The sequence below is a fragment of the Primulina huaijiensis genome, chromosome 13 (assembly GCF_012295235.1).
Source record: "Primulina huaijiensis isolate GDHJ02 chromosome 13, ASM1229523v2, whole genome shotgun sequence".
NCBI lineage: Eukaryota > Viridiplantae > Streptophyta > Magnoliopsida > Lamiales > Gesneriaceae > Primulina > Primulina huaijiensis.
In genome coordinates, this window is record NC_133318.1 from 1609382 (window position 1) to 1626391 (window position 17010).

Consider the following 17010-nt stretch of genomic DNA (forward strand, 5'->3'; position numbering starts at 1 on the left):
ATATATTCGATTTATTCTTAAAAAAAGTTGAAATTTCCTTTAAAAATATCATATATTAGAATCATCCTATCTCCCACAAGTTCCTTGGGGTTTAAAATGATAATAGGTAACTAGGTTCTTAAATCCACAAACTTAGAGTATAATATGAATAGAAAATAAAAAATGTTATCTCAATAAGTTCAAAAATACAAATATATAATATTGTTTAATGTGAATCAGTGAATGAAGCAATATACTATATTGGATGGTGCAAGCATAGCAAGTGGATAAGATGATATTAAATAAAAGAGTCCTGATTATGACATGAGTAGATATATACGGTCTCACGAATCTTTATATGTGACACGGGTCAACCCTACCGATATTCACAATAAAAAGTAATATTCTTAACATAAAAAATAATAATTTTTCATGGATGACCCAAATAAGATATCCGTCTCACAAAATACGACTCATGAGACCGTCTCACACAACTTTTTGCCTTATGGATATATGTGTGTGTGTGTGTGTGATATTAGACAAGGCGTGCATTTCATATTTATTGTACCTTGTGTTTTGTTCAATCAAGTGTCACTCTCTTTGACACCACACATTAAATTTTTAGGTAAAACTGAATGTAACTTTTTCCACTCTTATCAATTAACATCTTTCAAAAAAGATTTGAATAAATTAGTCACGATTTTTTATATTAATATTTTTAGTTAAATGTATAGTATATTTAAAAATAAACATAAGCAAATCGTTAAAAATATTGTGTTTTTGTTGAGATAAATATTACCTTACGTGTTTTGACGATAACAAATAATTGTTTGGTTGTTAATTGTTTAGCTGGTTGATTAGTTTGTTCTTAGATTATTCTGCTGGATGAGGCAATGCTGCTGGACTAACTTGCTGGTTGATTAGAAGGATGTCGGAAGACAATTGCCGGAGCATTTGGATATCATTAGAATTAAGATCCGTCTGGATGCGAGTTGGATTATGTTAAGTCTTTTCCAGCCGGTTGTCTCAAACTGATCAGAAGACTTTCTTGTGAAGCCATCAAGACAAGCTACCTTATCAGATTGCTGCTTCAAGTTGCCTGATCAAGACATTTTATCACAATGATGCTTGAGTAACCACCTGCCAACTGCAGACAAGTACTGCTTGTACATCAGTAGATTACTCAGAGTTTTGATAGAAAATTTTCCTAAAAAGAAAAAAAAAAACATATTGCAGTTTTCTCTGTCTTTGAACATAAGTTAAGTTAGGACACCCACAATGGGGTGTTAAATGAGTGTTAACATAAGTTAAGTTAGGACACCCACAATGGGGTGTTAAATAGGTGTTATAACACTCATTTAACACCCCTTATAACACCTATTTAACACCTCTCTCCACTGTGAACGCCCACTCACAAGTGAGAGAGTAAGGGGCGTTTAAAAAATTCGACAATTAGCTACGGTTTTTCAAAAACCGTCGCTATTATATACCGTCGCTAATTTGCGACATTTTTCTACAAACCGTCGCTGACGCGCGGGCCCCACATGTTTTGAATTATTTTAATTTTGCTTTTAAATTTTTAAATTTTTGACTTTCCCTTCAACGGTTATGAATTATTATTTTATATGTTAGTTTTAATTTCATCAAAGTGTGGTTTATTTCTAAGTTATTGTTTTATTTCAATTTCATAATTATTTCTTTCGAACACCTACTTTATTTAATAAATATATTTTTAAAAAAATTAATATTATATTTTAAAATTAATAAAATTATTTTATTAAAAATAAGATGGTTTTAAAAATTAGAATAATGATTTAAATAATGTAAAATATATTTAAAACATATTTATTTAATATGAAAAAAATTTAAGATGATTGAGTGGACTGTGGGATCCATAAATAATGAGTTTGAATGTTAAAAGGAATGTGGGTAAAAGAGATATGTTGTTATAATGAGTATGTGGCAGTGAACCCCATGCTTTTTGATGAGTTGGTGGGTATTATAACAACCACCCATTGTAGATGCTCTTAGTAGTGGTTGATTGTTGAACTTGACAAATGTCCAAGAACATTTATTGTTGTATACTATATTTGTAAAGAGGATAATTACACGTGACATTCTCTGTATACATGTCAGTTGATCGTACATAAAAAGTCTGTTTTAAAAAATGTCAATGTTGGAAATGTCCTATATTTAAGGAACATTTCATTCGACAATAAAGATTATCGAATCACTCGAGTACCTACATCAACTTTGTAAAAAAATTCAAGTATTCGAGCACTCTTTCAATCCAGACATCAAGCTGCTCAAAAGCACTTGTTGAAAATTATTATATCCGATCATTAAGAATCACTCAATGCTACTTTGTTCATTCTGTCATTTGTTGTAACTATGCTGATAGAAGAGTGAATCATTTGTCACCGTCAGAAACCAATTTATTAATAGATTGTGGGAGTTGTATTAAGAATACTAGGAGTTTCGGTGGTTAAAATTTGACCAACTGAAAAAATAAGTTTGTACATGTTTTTGTATGGAACAAAATCTAATTGTGAAATCCTTTCAATATTGGAAGAATGAGATATATATATTATGCTTTTATTCGAACTTCCAGGAAAATCTTGTATAATTGTTTCCTCCTGATTTCATTCATAGTTTATTCATCACCACTTGTCTAGATCTTGTTGTCTAGCCAGCTTGTTGTGTATTTTTATTCACTTACTCTAATAAGTTCTTCCCGCAGTTATAACTTGGTTCTATCAGTTGTTTGTTGCACTCAATTGAAAATCAACTCGAGTTACTAGCCTAGCTAAAGTTGCTCTTAGTTTTAAAATCTACAAAACATTTAAAGTTTTTATCTACCAACTCTTAACATTTCGATACTAACAACTTTAAGCAATATTTTTGAAATCATATTACATTCAGTACTCGTAGTTTTATCCACTTTTAAATACGACCTTGGGTTCAAAATATTCCCCGAACAAAGATATGCAACAAGTGTTTTCTTTAACAACTCGTGATTGAAATGGTTTAAATAATGTGATACTCACTAAAAATATATTGTTCGACTCCGGTGTATGAGACTAGCTCGAATTCAAACCTCAAATCTGCTCTAGGCCTGAAATCACGAAGGAGACCGTTAGAATGAAGCCGGGAGGGTGTCATGGCGTAGCCCTCCTACACTCAAGTCAGGTACTGAGAATAGAATGAGAGAGCTACTAAAAACGCTGCTAATAATCAATATATTGAATGAATAAATTAGGCTCTCAAACCTGATATTTATAGGAGAGTACATGAGATCCATCATGGACCACCTACCTTGGTTAGGAATGAGTCGAGAGTCCAAAGTCCGAGTTGGACTTAATTTTGATGGGCTCATTCATGAGNTTTAAGCCCTCAACTTTGATAATATAAATATAATAGATGATGATGATAATGACTTAGATACTATGAAGATTTTTTTATGAAAATAATGCCTTTTACCCCAAACCAACATGTATTGAAAATTGGCAATCAATCTCCAAATTAAAATGCTCCAAAACACAATTTTTTGCCCGCAAAGTAATCATTCACATATATAAATTTTGACTAGAAAAGAATTGCACAATCATAATTACACGTAACTCGAAAATTTACGTAGGATTACATTAATATCAAACATAACGTCCATGCATTACAAATGCAAAAAAGTCACCAGCACGTGTCTATACCATGTCCTAACTAAGTGACACCTTACAATGGTCTTCGGTCCATCATTCAAGAAACCACTCAAAAGTTTCTCTTGCCATAGATCAGCCATGGAAATTATTTTTGGTCCTTCAATTTTGTTTTAAAAGATATAACACTCAATTTTATTATCTACTATTACTATTATATATTATACAAAAATAAAGATATAATTTAAGACAATTATAGCGAAATCGAAGTTTTGATCATCTATATTATCAAACTTCAATTTTAAAATGTTATTTTTTCGGTCATTTTGATCATTTTTTGACGTGAAATCGATGTCTACTCGGGGAAGAGAATGATCTTGAATCCTTTCAAACTATTACTTGAAAGATACGTAGACAAATTCCGACGCCAAATCATCAAAGACTTGGTAGTAGGATTTTTCCTCACCAAAATTAGATCAAAATTGACTAAGATTAAGACTGCACTTTGATTATATAACATACTAAAATCAAGGACAAATATAACAAACTGAACAAAATTTTCTTGTAAATTATTTTAATGGTGTAAAAACTATTTTACGTTATATCATAAAATTTTACTGCTATTAAAAATCCTAATTTTATTATCCAGCTATTGGCTTCTAGGATAAAATAGAGCCACCATGCAATTAGATCTTCCTTAGTTTAGCTTCAATCCAACTCAAAGATCGTTTGCATCTGTCCTTTCACTTTTCCACTCTCCCCATTTGGAAAGGGAACTGACACTTGATTTCGGAAGGGTAAAGACTCCTGAAAAGAATTAACCAAGAAAAGAACAGAAAGTAAAGAGAAAAAGGAGCTTAAAAAGAAAGATGTTTGCCGCAGAAAATGGTTTAAGGGGTGACCCAAGATTGAAGGCCATATCCGATGCCATTAGAGTTGTCCCCAACTTCCCAAAACCAGGTCTTTTTTCCTACTCGAGGAAATTTGGCTCATTTACTTGTAATCTTTGGCCACTCTCGTGTGTTTTTGGGTTCATGCATGTTCTTGTGGGCTGTGGGATTGTTTTTGGAGAAATTCATGTTTTTGTTTTGTTTTGGTTGCAAATCTTTCATGGGTTTTGCAGGGATTATGTTTCAAGACATAACGACACTTGTCTCCAACCACAAGGCCTTCAAGGATGTTGTGGACATATTTGTTGACAGATACAGAGACATGGGAATCTCTGTTGTTGCTGGTAATTTGTTTTCATTTGTAAGATTTCCATTTGCCAGAATTGTAAGTGATATGATAGTAAATGCATGCAAAAATAGAGTCGATCTGTTGAAAAACATTGGATCTTGATTTCTTACAGCCTTGTTATAATTTCATCTGTTCCAAGACTGTAATTTTCATAAGCTTGTAGATGGCTTAGATAAAGAAGTCAAATTTGTGTTGTTGAACTTGAATTGTGCTGTAGGAGTTGAAGCCAGAGGATTCATTTTTGCTCCTGCAATTGCGTTGGCAATTGGCGCCAAGTTCATTCCCCTGCGTAAACCAGGGAAGCTACCAGGTAAACTTGAATGAATGGATCCATGAGGGTCTATATCAGACTATCCTAATCATTCTCGTAAAACGAGCACACATATACTAAATAGTTTCTAGCACGATTTTGCTTGCACGAATCCCGGATGCATGGGGTGTGACATAAACTTCCACCCCCAACCTTAAAATCTTGTCACATTACAGTCATGCTTTTGCAGCAGTATCTTGGTAATTGGCAATTTATACTTGAGAAAATTATGTTAAGTATTGTCCAGGTGAAGTTATTATGGAATCGTACGAGCTCGAGTATGGCAATGATCGTTTGGAAATGCATTTGGGTGCTGTACAAAGAGGCGACCGTGCGTTGATAATCGACGATTTGGTGGCTACAGGAGGGACTCTAGCAGCGGCCATAAGGCTATTAGGTGCGGCCCTGAAGTGGTTGTTCTCTTGGTATCTCAATATAAATTCTCGTAGCTTCTATTTATGTTGTATATTGATTGACATCCATGCTCTTTCCATTGCCCAGAACGTGTCGGGGCGGAGGTTGTTGAGTGTGCATGTGTTATTGGATTACCCGAGGTCAAGGTAATTAAAAAAGCTTTTTCCCTGTGAATTCTTCTCTTGTGCAGTTGATTATCTGTAATATTTGTTCCATTTTATGTTATATTGTAATATGTGTGAAACTCTTAACAAGAAAGTAATGCGGGAATTCGCCGAAGCAAGTATCCGATGTTCTTGGCCAGGGATGATTCTTTTGAAAGCTATGTTTGCATGAATATTTCATTGGAGCAATGATATTCGAATAACAGATTTGAAATGACCAATAATTTAGGATTCGAAATGCCTTGATTAGTTGACATAGTTCAAAATGTAATTGGATTAGTCTGAAAGATTTGAAATCCAAATCTACCAATTCTTTCCATCCCAACTTTTATCAATCTCATTATTATGATGTCACCCGCGCCGTCGATTCTACGCAGAAATTCGTTGTTTCTTTTTTTTTTTACAGGGGCGACGCAGATTGGATGGAAGACCACTCTACATCTTGGTGGAACCTCGTCAATAGAAATTTATTTTCTAGGTACTCCGGATTCGCATGCCCTTTATTCCTAGTTATTGCACATGCTCGGTACAAATAACTGTGGTCACACAATGGATAAATGCCCCTAAAACCTGGTAATTGCACCAGTCTGGCTCACAATATCATCAGTACATCCACCGCGTCGGTGGTCACTGGACAGAATACCCATTTTGTAGTTATTTGTTTTGCAATATTTATCTCGACAATGATCGAAACATATTCTGCACATCTTTGTACTAATATCGGTTGGAAGAAGGCTAATGATTTTGTAAAGTAAGAGATTTATGTAAAATAACGCGCCTATATAACAAAGAACACACACTCATGGTTCCTGAATCCTACCTGTGGTCCTCAAGAGTAAGTAGTACTGCATAAGTTCTAGTTGTACCCTCTAGCAAATTAGTCTATTATCACCGACACTATTCACTTTGTCTCTCGTCTGCATGCGCATTTGACCAGATATGGGGTCGAGTTCTTCCGAGAAAAGTCGTGTCATTGAATGCCCTGAGCTACGCAGGATGGTGTAAGTTTCAGAGATTGCATATGAAAGTGAAATTCTTCTGCAACTGGACTCTTGCATATTCAAGCCGCTATCGACTTACTATCGGCTGTGGGATAAGTTCTTGCATCATTTTGTTCCCTTTTTTTCCCTTCTATGTATTGTTCTATCTGTGTATTCACCTTTATCTTCTCATTACATTGTATTATTGGTTTGTTATTGCAGTTTTTTTGAGTCACTGATTTTTCCTTATTTTGATGATGTTCTGTAATATCTAACGTAGGTTCAATATCTACTACTGGAATATAGCTTCTTATTAAGTCTGTCCTCTTGCAATATGGTACTTAATTTTTGTGTTTCATGCACATTTAATTAGTTTCAAAATTTTAAATTTAATGATAGTAATAATGCATTCAACGCTTACGAAAACAAATATGTTTTCATTTTTTTAATGTGGAAGTCCTAAAATTTTGTTATTTTTTGAATAATAAAATAAAATAATAATTTTTACCAAATATAAAATAATTAGAAAATATTGTAATAAAATGGAGGGACCAGTTTTTTTTTTTTTTTTTTTTTTTTTTTNCACGTAGACAATATACAGTTAACTTGCGGGGCGTCACCTGCGTCACGAACACTCGTTAAGTGGGCGTCGGGAGGGTTCCCGACGTAGATACTCCGACGATCAAGTCAGTAAGCAGTTCCAAGAAAACTCAGAGAACTAAAGAACTTTTATAAAAATGAGAGCCTACCTTGAATTGTCCGGAACATCCTCTATTTATAGATTTTTAAGGGCGTCTAATGGGCTTGAGCTTCTGCAAGTATAATCAATGTTTTAGACCTCAATAGTGCTAAACCCAATTGATTTATTAACCCAACAAATAATTAGTTTTACCATCATATACAAATTCATATGCATAAATAATTTATGTTATAATTAAAATAAATTAATATTTTAATAATTTTTAAGTTGAAAAAAATTAATATAAAAATGATTGTCGAAATTGATATATAATAAATTTATTGAAATATCGCTTATTTCGATTTAATCAAAATTTTGTTCATCATAATTTTGATAATATTATTTATTAATTTAAAATTTAACATTATTGTTGCTATTAATTTATTTCAAATGATTTATTATTATTCTTTTTTATCAATATTATTATAATTTTATTTAAATAATGATAATATTTGTAAAAATTAAAATTTTATACTAAATATATGGGGCCGTCGTTTCCCTTCAAATAACATTTTTGCAAAAATTTATTGTATACTTTGGGGCCGTCGTTTCCCTTCAAATAACATTTTTGCAAAAATTTGGTAAGAAAATATTATTCTACTTATTATTTATCCAAAAAAATCAGAGGATTTGTGAGCTCTAATTTTTTTTTTTATAAAAAAAAGTATTTTGCACAAATGAACCCAAAAAACGTGCTTTATTTTACGCTAAAGCGCACCAGCCACAACACAAGCTCTCCCACCCACACAAAATGGAACTGAGAAAATCGAAGGAATACGGAAACTCGAGCTGCTCGCGGCAATGACCAAAGTTCCACTCTCGATTTTCCACATTTTCCCAGAGCTTAATTCGAACACGTACAGATAATTCAAAGTTTCTACTAATTGGGTTGTTTAAATTTTGCTGAAAATTGCCTTACTTTAGCTCAACAATGGCCGCCACCGCCGCGTCCACCACCGCCACGTCAATACCCTTTTCTTCTTCAATCTTAATGCCTCGTGGACGAAGAAATTCGCCGTATTCCTTGTCCTTTTCTGTGCCAGGTGGGGAAATCATGTGGGGACGCAAGAAGTTTCTGCTAGTTTGTGTATTCTCTGCTACTCGATTGGATAAGAAAATGTCTTCCAGGAGGTACAGAAGAGCGGTGATTGTGGCTGCAACTGATTACTACTCCACTCTCGGGGTCCCGAAATCTGCTAGTAGCAAGGACATTAAGGCTGCTTATAGAAAGTTGGCCAGGCAGGTATTATTCCTTGGGAGTTGTAACAAATTTACTTGTCATTTTTAATAATGGTTTTCATTATGATGTTGTTTTGATGTCATTGGCTGTTTGATTCTTCATATATTAATCAAGATGTTTAGATATTGGCTTTATCTTTATATTTCCCAATCGTTCAACTAGAGGCTTCATCTAAGTTCTTTCTGCTCCTGATGCCACTTATCCGTCTCGAATTGTTCTTTTAATATATCGTAACTTGGTATTGTTGCGTTGTTTATATTTTTTCACATCATATCTGGCTTATCCAAGAATGTCGAGGTGTTTAAATTGGTTTTGATGATTAATCCTTTTGGGATGCTCACTCTAGGTGAAGATATTCCTTCCACATTTATTCAAAATGATTCAGCTATTTTCAGGAACTGGAGCCTTTTTATTAGCAGAGATTGATCCTCATATTTACTAATTGGTTGCTTGCATCCTAAATAATTGGTTCAAACTACGTTAATTTATTGGTCTCACCCTTATATTCAAGTGTGACAGTGTTATTAGAATGGTAATATGGTTAGTTGAAACGTCTTTACCATCTCAATTTCTGTATAGTAGAGCACCATGGACATGTTGATTTCTTTACTCTGATAGACTTTGATAATTTTTCTTTGCATTAGTACCATCCTGATGTCAACAAAGAACCTGGGGCTACTGAAAAATTCAAAGAAATTAGTGCTGCATATGAGGTAAGGACAGGAAGTGACAGTTTAAGTGTTGATTGATCTCTGTCATTATCATCTGACTGCATGTTTCTTTATTTACTTATAATGTGCTTCTTATTGGACTATCACAGAGATTTTACTTAAATGCGTACTTTAATTGTTCATAGTTTATTTCATTTCATTTTGAAATACATGAGCTCTTAGAGGCATTTGAGTTGAAGGTTAATTTATTGTAACCTCCGGGTCCACACGGACTTTGTTCTTTTCGTTGGCCAATAGACTTTCTAGCCCTTTCCTCGTTGTTTATGTCTACATCTCTCTCTCTTTTAAAGTGTATTCAATAATTGTTATGGTCGAACTCTACTTGAGGCATCTGTTATGCAGTCGTTTGATTTTCTCTCTTTTATCAACTGGGAAACTCATTTTCAATTCGTCACGGTTCAGCTGCTTTGTCATTATAAATTATATTCTCTCTTTGAGTCATTTAATCCTGAGTATGTGAACTTGATACTCTTTTCTCTTCTGTTCCTAATGTTTTTTAACTTCGAAGAATGATTTGATTTAATTAGGGAAAAGTCAGTTATAGACATGTCTCTTGCAAGTTGCACATTGGAACTATGCTTGAGTAATCTGAAGTATGATATTGTCAGGTACTATCAGATGACAAAAAGCGAGCTATGTATGATCAGTATGGTGAAGCTGGAATGAAAAGTGCCATGGGTGGAGCTGGTGGTTACACGGTATTCCCTATATATTTTTTCACTTTTCAAATTTTATCCAATTTTTTTCTGGGTTTGTGTAGGAGAAATTATGTTCCACTTGTTACCCCATGGTGATAAAAATGCTATGCCCCATGGTGATATGCCACTCGTGTATGTGCATAACATACCTCTATCATAGCTCTAGCAAATAATGATAGATAACTTCTGTTTGGCTGGACTGGTACTAGAACTGTTGCTCATCTCCAGAGATTTTCTGGCCTATGTTTCTAATCCACTTTGTGCTCCCTGGAATTATTATTTTCCTTTTACCATTAGTTCAATGATGCGGTTATAATTTGAAGTTTATTGACCTTATTTGTTATTAACTCCAGTGGTGACACATCCTCCTTAAAAGGTTAGTCATTCTTACTTCTGGAAGTCTTGCAAGATGTAATTAATGTAGCACCTTCAGAACATTTGAGATCATTTAACCTGTAGCAAAATTGAACAAGAAAACAAGATTAATTTGTTATACTGATGATACACTGCTTCATTATGTAGGCAACACATCCTTTTGACCTATTTGAGGCATTTTTTGGGTCCAGTATGGGTGGGTTCCCTGGGATGGATGGAACTGGATTTGGTGCAACAAGTCGTAGTACTGTTGCCAAAGGTGAAGATCTGCGGTAAGTCAAGTTTTTGGGTGGATTATACTTGTGACACGTATTTTCATGTTCTATCACATATTCACATTCATTATTTAGAATATACACTTGCTTGTGATTCTTTCTCTAATTTGAGAGTTCTAGGCAGGAATAAGGAGTTGGGAAAACTTACATGATTATCTATTTTTTTACCGCCCGAGATCTTTAAACTCCTATGTTTATATTTCATACTTTCTGTGGGTTGCTGCCTGCTGGTGTGTTTAGTAGTGTGAGTGCTGCAACAAAACACTTTGGCAATTAGTATCTTCATAAGATTTGACTCCTCATTCAAAAAACATTTCAGTTATGATATTACTTTGGAATTTTCTGCCGCTATATTTGGGGCAGAGAAGGAATTTGAGCTGTCCCATCTTGAAACATGTGAAGTTTGTGCTGGTACTGGAGCAAAAGTAGGCTCCAAAATGAAGATATGTTCTACATGTGGAGGCAGAGGTCAAGTTATGAGAACAGAGCAAACACCTTTTGGCATGTTTTCGCAGGTACTCATCTAGGTATTTAATTAGTCTCTTGTTTCAAGGCTTGTTCCTATATATCATGAGCTATATTGGAAACATGCTGTCTCTTTGTGTTACTGAAATTAAATCGATCCAATTGGGAACAAAGAAGCTATTTTAAATGTTGTAACTACTGCCTATTAGAAAAATTCAGTTATACTAAACTTATTTAATTCATGATCATGTTCAGTTTGTACAATATATTATTTCTATGAATTGAAGCTACAAAATACAATGAACTTGGCATTTATGAATTATTAAAGAGGTTAAATGAAATAAATCATAAGTCTTGAGTAAAACTTATAAAATAACCTGACAAAACTTATAAAATAACCTGACAATTAGTATCTTGAAGTAACATTTTTTTATACAAAATTGACGGGGAGTCACAAACATGCGATGTTAGTTTTTTATGTGGAAGCATTTGGAGTTCCATATTACATCAGATATGTGTAAATGTGAATTTGATATTGTAATTGTACCTTTTCTGGTAAATAAGTGGACTTCATATAAATTTTAAGTTTCTTAAGTAGAAAAATGGAACAAAGATGACATTAGGAATGACAGATGTGGAGAGAACTTCATTTCGATGTGAAGTACAACTGCACTGAATCAATTTTGGAGTTATGTATTGGTCATTACTCGTGCCTCTGTTTGATATGTCATTAAGTTTGTGGGATGTGTCAGGTTTCTGTATGCCCAAATTGTGGTGGGTATGGTGAAATGATATCTGAATCATGTCGTAAATGCTCTGATGCGGGTCGGATATGCGTTAAAAAAGATATCAAAGTCAAAATTCCTCCCGGAGTGAGCAAAGGTAGTATTCTTCGAGTTGCCGGAGAGGGTGACGCAGGACCAAAGGGGTATGTGTGGATTTTACTTTTAAAAGATACATATTTTGTGATCTAGCTATATTATCCACGTCTATAAGTTGCATGATTGTGAAGTATCTGTTGTGCTATTTAAGATATGTAGCTAAATGAAAAATTGTTGTTTCATAAGTTTAGCCAATATATCAATACCTTTCCATACTGATGACAAAGGGAAAATCAAGTCATTTTTGGAATTTTTAGGTGCTCATGATGACTTCTAAGGGGAGCCTATCTTTTATGCTTCATGTTTTATGGCCATCTTCGAAAAACTTGTAAATTATGTGGGAATATCTTAGTCTTTGACCTTATGCTTGTAAAATCCTTACACGGAAATTAATGGTTTTTACTGTTCTGACTGCCTTTGAAACTTGAAGTATTGCACTTCTCTGGATGGTATTTAGATTTGGATCCCTGACAGGTCAGTAATGATCACTAGCAGATTTCATTTGCTCTTGCTGTTTCTTTACATCTCTTTAACTTCCCATGTTCCTTTCAGTTGGTCTGCTCAATTGCCCACTCAGAGCAATTAAATGTAAGGTTGGCTGAAGATATTCAATTCCTATTCCCATAGGAGCTTTGGCCTTGTTCATTTAATAACAGCAATTGGACTGATGTTTAGAAAGCTGTTTATAAAAGTTTTTGAGGATAAAAATAAGCTTATCGGTCGAGTTCTTCTCTTGTGCATTGCATCCTGAGTTTTTCTCTTACATGTCATTGGTTACCCTGAATAGTCTACATTCCTTTAGGTAAAATTTAATATCTTGGAAATGTGTATGATACCTAGTGAAATCCATCAGTTTCACTTTTCCTTGGGCTTTTCGTCTTTGTGCAGTGGTCCACCTGGAGATCTTTTTGTCTATCTTGACATTGAAGAAATACCTGAGATTCAAAGAGATGGCATGAATCTTTATTCATCAGTTTCAATTAGCTATCTGGATGCCATTTTGGGAACTGTTATTATGGTACATCTGCTGTTGTATAGTTATGATTTAATATTTATGGCTTTTACTCTTAGTTGCTGATTTTTTTTATTTTTTTCCTTTAAAAAGAAAATCTTTGGAGTAGGTCTAACAAAGAGCTTCTTATTTGACTTTGTTTCAGTACTGGTGGGGCAGAAATGTTGATTACATGCGCATATGTTTTTGCTTATTATTATAAGCACCATCCATGCATTATATGTATTAGCTATCATTTTCATACAAGTGGTTAAGTGCTATATTTTGGATTCCTCTAAGTTTTTTAGGTAGTTCTAGCAGCCAACAAAATCTCGTGGGCTTCACATTTACTGCGTCATCCCGTGGGTCAAGTGTGGGACTTGTGCTTGTAGCATCCTGTCCCACATAGCATTCATACTGGCTACCTTCTTGAACACCTAGTTTTGGAGTAAAATTTTTTCTGTTGTAAATTATTTAAAATATTTGCATACTTGGAAATGATTCCTTAAATTACCTATTTGTTGGAAATAAAACACTGCCGTGAAAATTTAAGGTCCAAAATCAAGCACAGAGTTTTCATACTGTGTTAAATGGTACTTGTAAAATGAAGACATTCTGATTTGGTGGTGTATGAAATAGGTTAAAACTGTTGAAGGAATGACCGAACTGCAGATTCCTCAAGGTAGTCAACCTGGGGATGTTCTTGTCCTGGCAAGGAAAGGTGCACCTAAATTAAATAGACCATCTATACGTGGTGACCATTTTTTCACTGTCAAAGTTAGCATACCAAAGCGGATAAGGTATATTGAATTCTTTCTCCTTTGCTACTAACTATTATATTGCATTTATGCAAACTTTGCTAAATTCCTGTGGGAATTGGGAAACTAGGCTTTTTGGTTATCCCTCTAAGAACAAGACATGAGCTCTTTTTACACTGCTAATAATGTACTTTAATGGCTGCAAGTCCTTGTCCCAGTCATGACCTTGCTACTCTCTTTCAAAACTTTTGATACACTATTATTAATGTAGTTGAACAGCTGTAAGTCCTAGTCCCTGTTGCTACATTGCTACGCTTTTTCAAAACTTTTGATGGTTTTTCTTCCCAAATCCTATCGTCAGCTACCATATTAAAAGCTACGCCTTGTTGCTCAAGCTGTTAGTGCGTAGTCTGTCTTATATGCCTCCAAGGGCGGTTTTGCTTCCATATCTGCATCATATCCTATACACTTGTTTGTCTTTTTTATTTCTGGTTTTTCCATTTCTTTTTTGAACTATTGTTTGGGACTTGCAGACATTTATGTTAGAGCTACTTTATGCGTCCGTTGTCATACATTCATACCTGCATATTAGGTTGTTGCTTCTAGTTATGTCACTTATAGATAAAGCCATAAAGGTACCATAAAATTTGAATAGAGTTGACATTCATTTCTCATTTTGATTCAGTGCAAAGGAACGTGAACTACTTGAAGAGCTTTCTTCTCTTGTCAATGCCTCAGCCATTCGATCAAAGACACCCCCGAAGGTTCAACAACCTGGTAAGAAATTCTTTGTAAATTTGAACAAAAATGGAACTTTACTCCTATTTACTATTCTGTTCAAGCAATACTCCGTGTGTATATTTGAAATACCCAATTCCTATCTATTATCGAAGCCTGGTTGATCTTTGTATTACAGTTGAAAGCATTGCAATAGAAACAGTTCCAGTTGAGGAAAAAACGGATGAATCAGCAGATCAAAAAGACTTGTGGAAGAAGCTTACAGATTTTGCTGGGTAAATATTCCTCTTCATTTTCCTCTGCTAAATGTGTTGAATTTTTATGAAGCAGATATATATGCGGAAACTTATTCCAAACAGACAAATATGGTACATGACCGTGAGTGTTCACTATGAAAAGATGTAATCTTAGTAAATGACTAGAATATGTGAATGTTATGGTGGAAAGATGGTTGTACAAGAATGCGTCGAATTACAACTAAGCATATAAGATAAATGTTGGGATTTCAATTACTGCATATAAGATTATGCTGGAGATTTAAGATGGTATCTGAGTAGCGTTGTAGACTCCATCATAATAATAGTCGGAGATTCAAATATTAAACTTAGAGGAGAGCGAGATCAGAGCTATCTTGATACGAAGGTTGTAATCATGATTTAAATGATCCAAAACTATTGAGAGTCTAATTCCAAACACAGTGTAATGGAAAATAAGTTCCATGTAGTCGACCCAACTACTTTAGGTTGAATTTGAAAGGCATGTTTGTTAACGATGATGTGTTTCTTGATGAACAAACTCGAATCACCAAGTGATCAACAAAGTTGTGTTAATCTTTGTTACGAGTTTCTTTTGCTCTTGTTCACTGAAAAATTTGTGTTTTATTTTAATCATATCATGCTAGCTAACATGGTGACGCGTGACATGAATGCGGTGCTTGCAGATCGGTTGTAGATGGAGCTTTCAAATGGTTCAAAGATAAAATCTAATTCTTCGCATCCTCGTCGCATACCTACATGTAAATGAAGTTGCTTGGTTCCGAGAAAATGGTTCGTGAAAGGATTTTTTCACCATTCTTCTATCCGATGTCATTATTAGATTTTGCCTGAGAAGATGAACAAGAATCTGTTGAGAACTCTTTGATTTTTCCCCACGCGCCAATTGTTGTAGTGTAGCATGGGTTACTATAGAGTGGGGACTCTCTTGAATTGTATTCTTTTGTATTTTACATGAATTAGGTAATGGCAGAAAAATCTTTCATATTGATACCTCACAATTTACTCTTATGTGTTGTCAAATAGAGTAAAGCAAATATCATCTGGTTACCTTCTCGAGATAGGGTGTTTTGATCCCCATGAATCTCAGTCGGGTTCTGGAATTGAGTGGTGGTGGAAATTTATCTGGAAATTAAATATTCCACAAAAGGTTAGGATTTTCTTATGGCGTGCTTGTAATGATCTATTGCCTAATGAAGGAAATCTTTTCATGAGACACATTTTGTCATCATGTTGCCGTGGCTTTTGCGGAAATTACTTAGCATCTACCAGCCATAGCCTGATTTTCTGCCCCAAGGTGTGTGGGGTGTGGAAAGAAACCATTTTCTGGAGACGATTGAAGGGCTGTAAGCTTTTGTCTTTTTTGTATTGTGGAATCAGTGTTAAAGATGGATACTCGATGTCTGAGTTTGAACACTTTGCTATGCTTGCGTGGGCTGTATGGATAGGGATATGCAAGGCTAAGCATAGTGAACACAGCTCACTACCTGTTTTGACAGTTAATTGAGTCATATCCTATCTCAGTCAATTCCAAGAAGCCCAAATGAATGGGACTCTTCAGGAATCATCTTTAAAGGCGAAATCAAAGTGTTGGGAGCCTCCTCCTTCAGGTCATCTCCGTCTCGACGTTGATGCAGGATTTAATGAGATATTGGGATTGTGTAGTGCAGCTGCTGTGATTCGCAACCATCGGGGTATTATCTGTGCAGCTGCTGCCGAGTGCTACCGATTGTCTGGCACGGTTTTGGATGCGGAAATCCGGGCGATCAACTTTGGAATGACTCTTGCATTACAAAGCGGCTTTCACAGAGTGTGGGTTTTTTCAGATTCACTATCGGCAGTCCAGGAGGTGCACTTCAAGAAAGTTGGTCGTGATCCTCATGGTGTTTTAGTTTCCAACATTTTAGAAAACCTAAAATCTGGTAAATTCTATGGGGTTAATCACATGTTTAGATCAGCTAACAATAGTGCTCATTGCTTAGCTATTTTTGGTTTGTCCCACCCTTCACCTGTTCGTTGGGTGGGTTCTTTGTACCCATCCTGGTTGATGGATGTAACATCGTTGGATGCTATTAATGTTTAATTGTGTTTTCTCTCAAAAAAAAAAA

General features: G+C 34.7%; 3 protein-coding genes across 3 annotated transcripts; all 3 read left to right on the forward strand.

Moving 5' to 3' along the window:
* Positions 1–4311: 4311 nt before the first annotated feature.
* Positions 4312–7074, forward strand: LOC140991019 (adenine phosphoribosyltransferase 5-like). The gene is made up of 7 exons (XM_073460922.1): positions 4312–4592; positions 4756–4866; positions 5089–5181; positions 5429–5578; positions 5683–5741; positions 6166–6237; positions 6697–7074. Exons 1-6 carry the CDS (start codon positions 4502–4504, stop codon positions 6220–6222), a joined length of 561 nt encoding a protein of 186 aa, XP_073317023.1. The 5' UTR covers positions 4312–4501; the 3' UTR covers positions 6223–6237; positions 6697–7074.
* Positions 7075–8194: 1120 nt separating this feature from the next.
* Positions 8195–15887, forward strand: LOC140991319 (uncharacterized). Its single transcript, XM_073461230.1, has 11 exons — positions 8195–8721; positions 9363–9431; positions 10058–10147; positions 10670–10794; positions 11117–11312; positions 12015–12190; positions 13032–13161; positions 13774–13934; positions 14578–14669; positions 14809–14905; positions 15571–15887. Exons 1-11 carry the CDS (start codon positions 8410–8412, stop codon positions 15614–15616), a joined length of 1494 nt encoding a protein of 497 aa, XP_073317331.1. The 5' UTR covers positions 8195–8409; the 3' UTR covers positions 15617–15887.
* A 558-nt stretch (positions 15888–16445) lies between these two features.
* On the forward strand, positions 16446–16985 carry LOC140991828 (uncharacterized). Its single transcript, XM_073461991.1, has one exon. The coding sequence runs from the start codon at positions 16446–16448 to the stop codon at positions 16983–16985; it is 540 nt and encodes a 179-aa protein (XP_073318092.1).
* The last annotated feature ends 25 nt before the right edge of the window (positions 16986–17010 follow it).

Bases quoted from the DNA above. Each gene is read 5' to 3' on its own strand.
- LOC140991319 (XM_073461230.1), top strand. From the start codon at position 8,410: ATGGCCGCCACCGCCGCGTCCACCACCGCCACGTCAATACCCTTTTCT. The intron at 10,148-10,669 runs GTATTCCCTATA...TTCATTATGTAG, and splicing joins GTGGAGCTGGTGGTTACACG to GCAACACATCCTTTTGACCT. The intron at 13,935-14,577 runs GTATATTGAATT...ATTTTGATTCAG, and splicing joins AGCATACCAAAGCGGATAAG to TGCAAAGGAACGTGAACTAC.
- LOC140991019 (XM_073460922.1), top strand. From the start codon at position 4,502: ATGTTTGCCGCAGAAAATGGTTTAAGGGGTGACCCAAGATTGAAGGCC. The intron at 4,867-5,088 runs GTAATTTGTTTT...ATTGTGCTGTAG, and splicing joins GGGAATCTCTGTTGTTGCTG to GAGTTGAAGCCAGAGGATTC. The intron at 5,579-5,682 runs GTGCGGCCCTGA...TCCATTGCCCAG, and splicing joins AGCGGCCATAAGGCTATTAG to AACGTGTCGGGGCGGAGGTT.
- LOC140991828 (XM_073461991.1), top strand. From the start codon at position 16,446: ATGAATGGGACTCTTCAGGAATCATCTTTAAAGGCGAAATCAAAGTGT.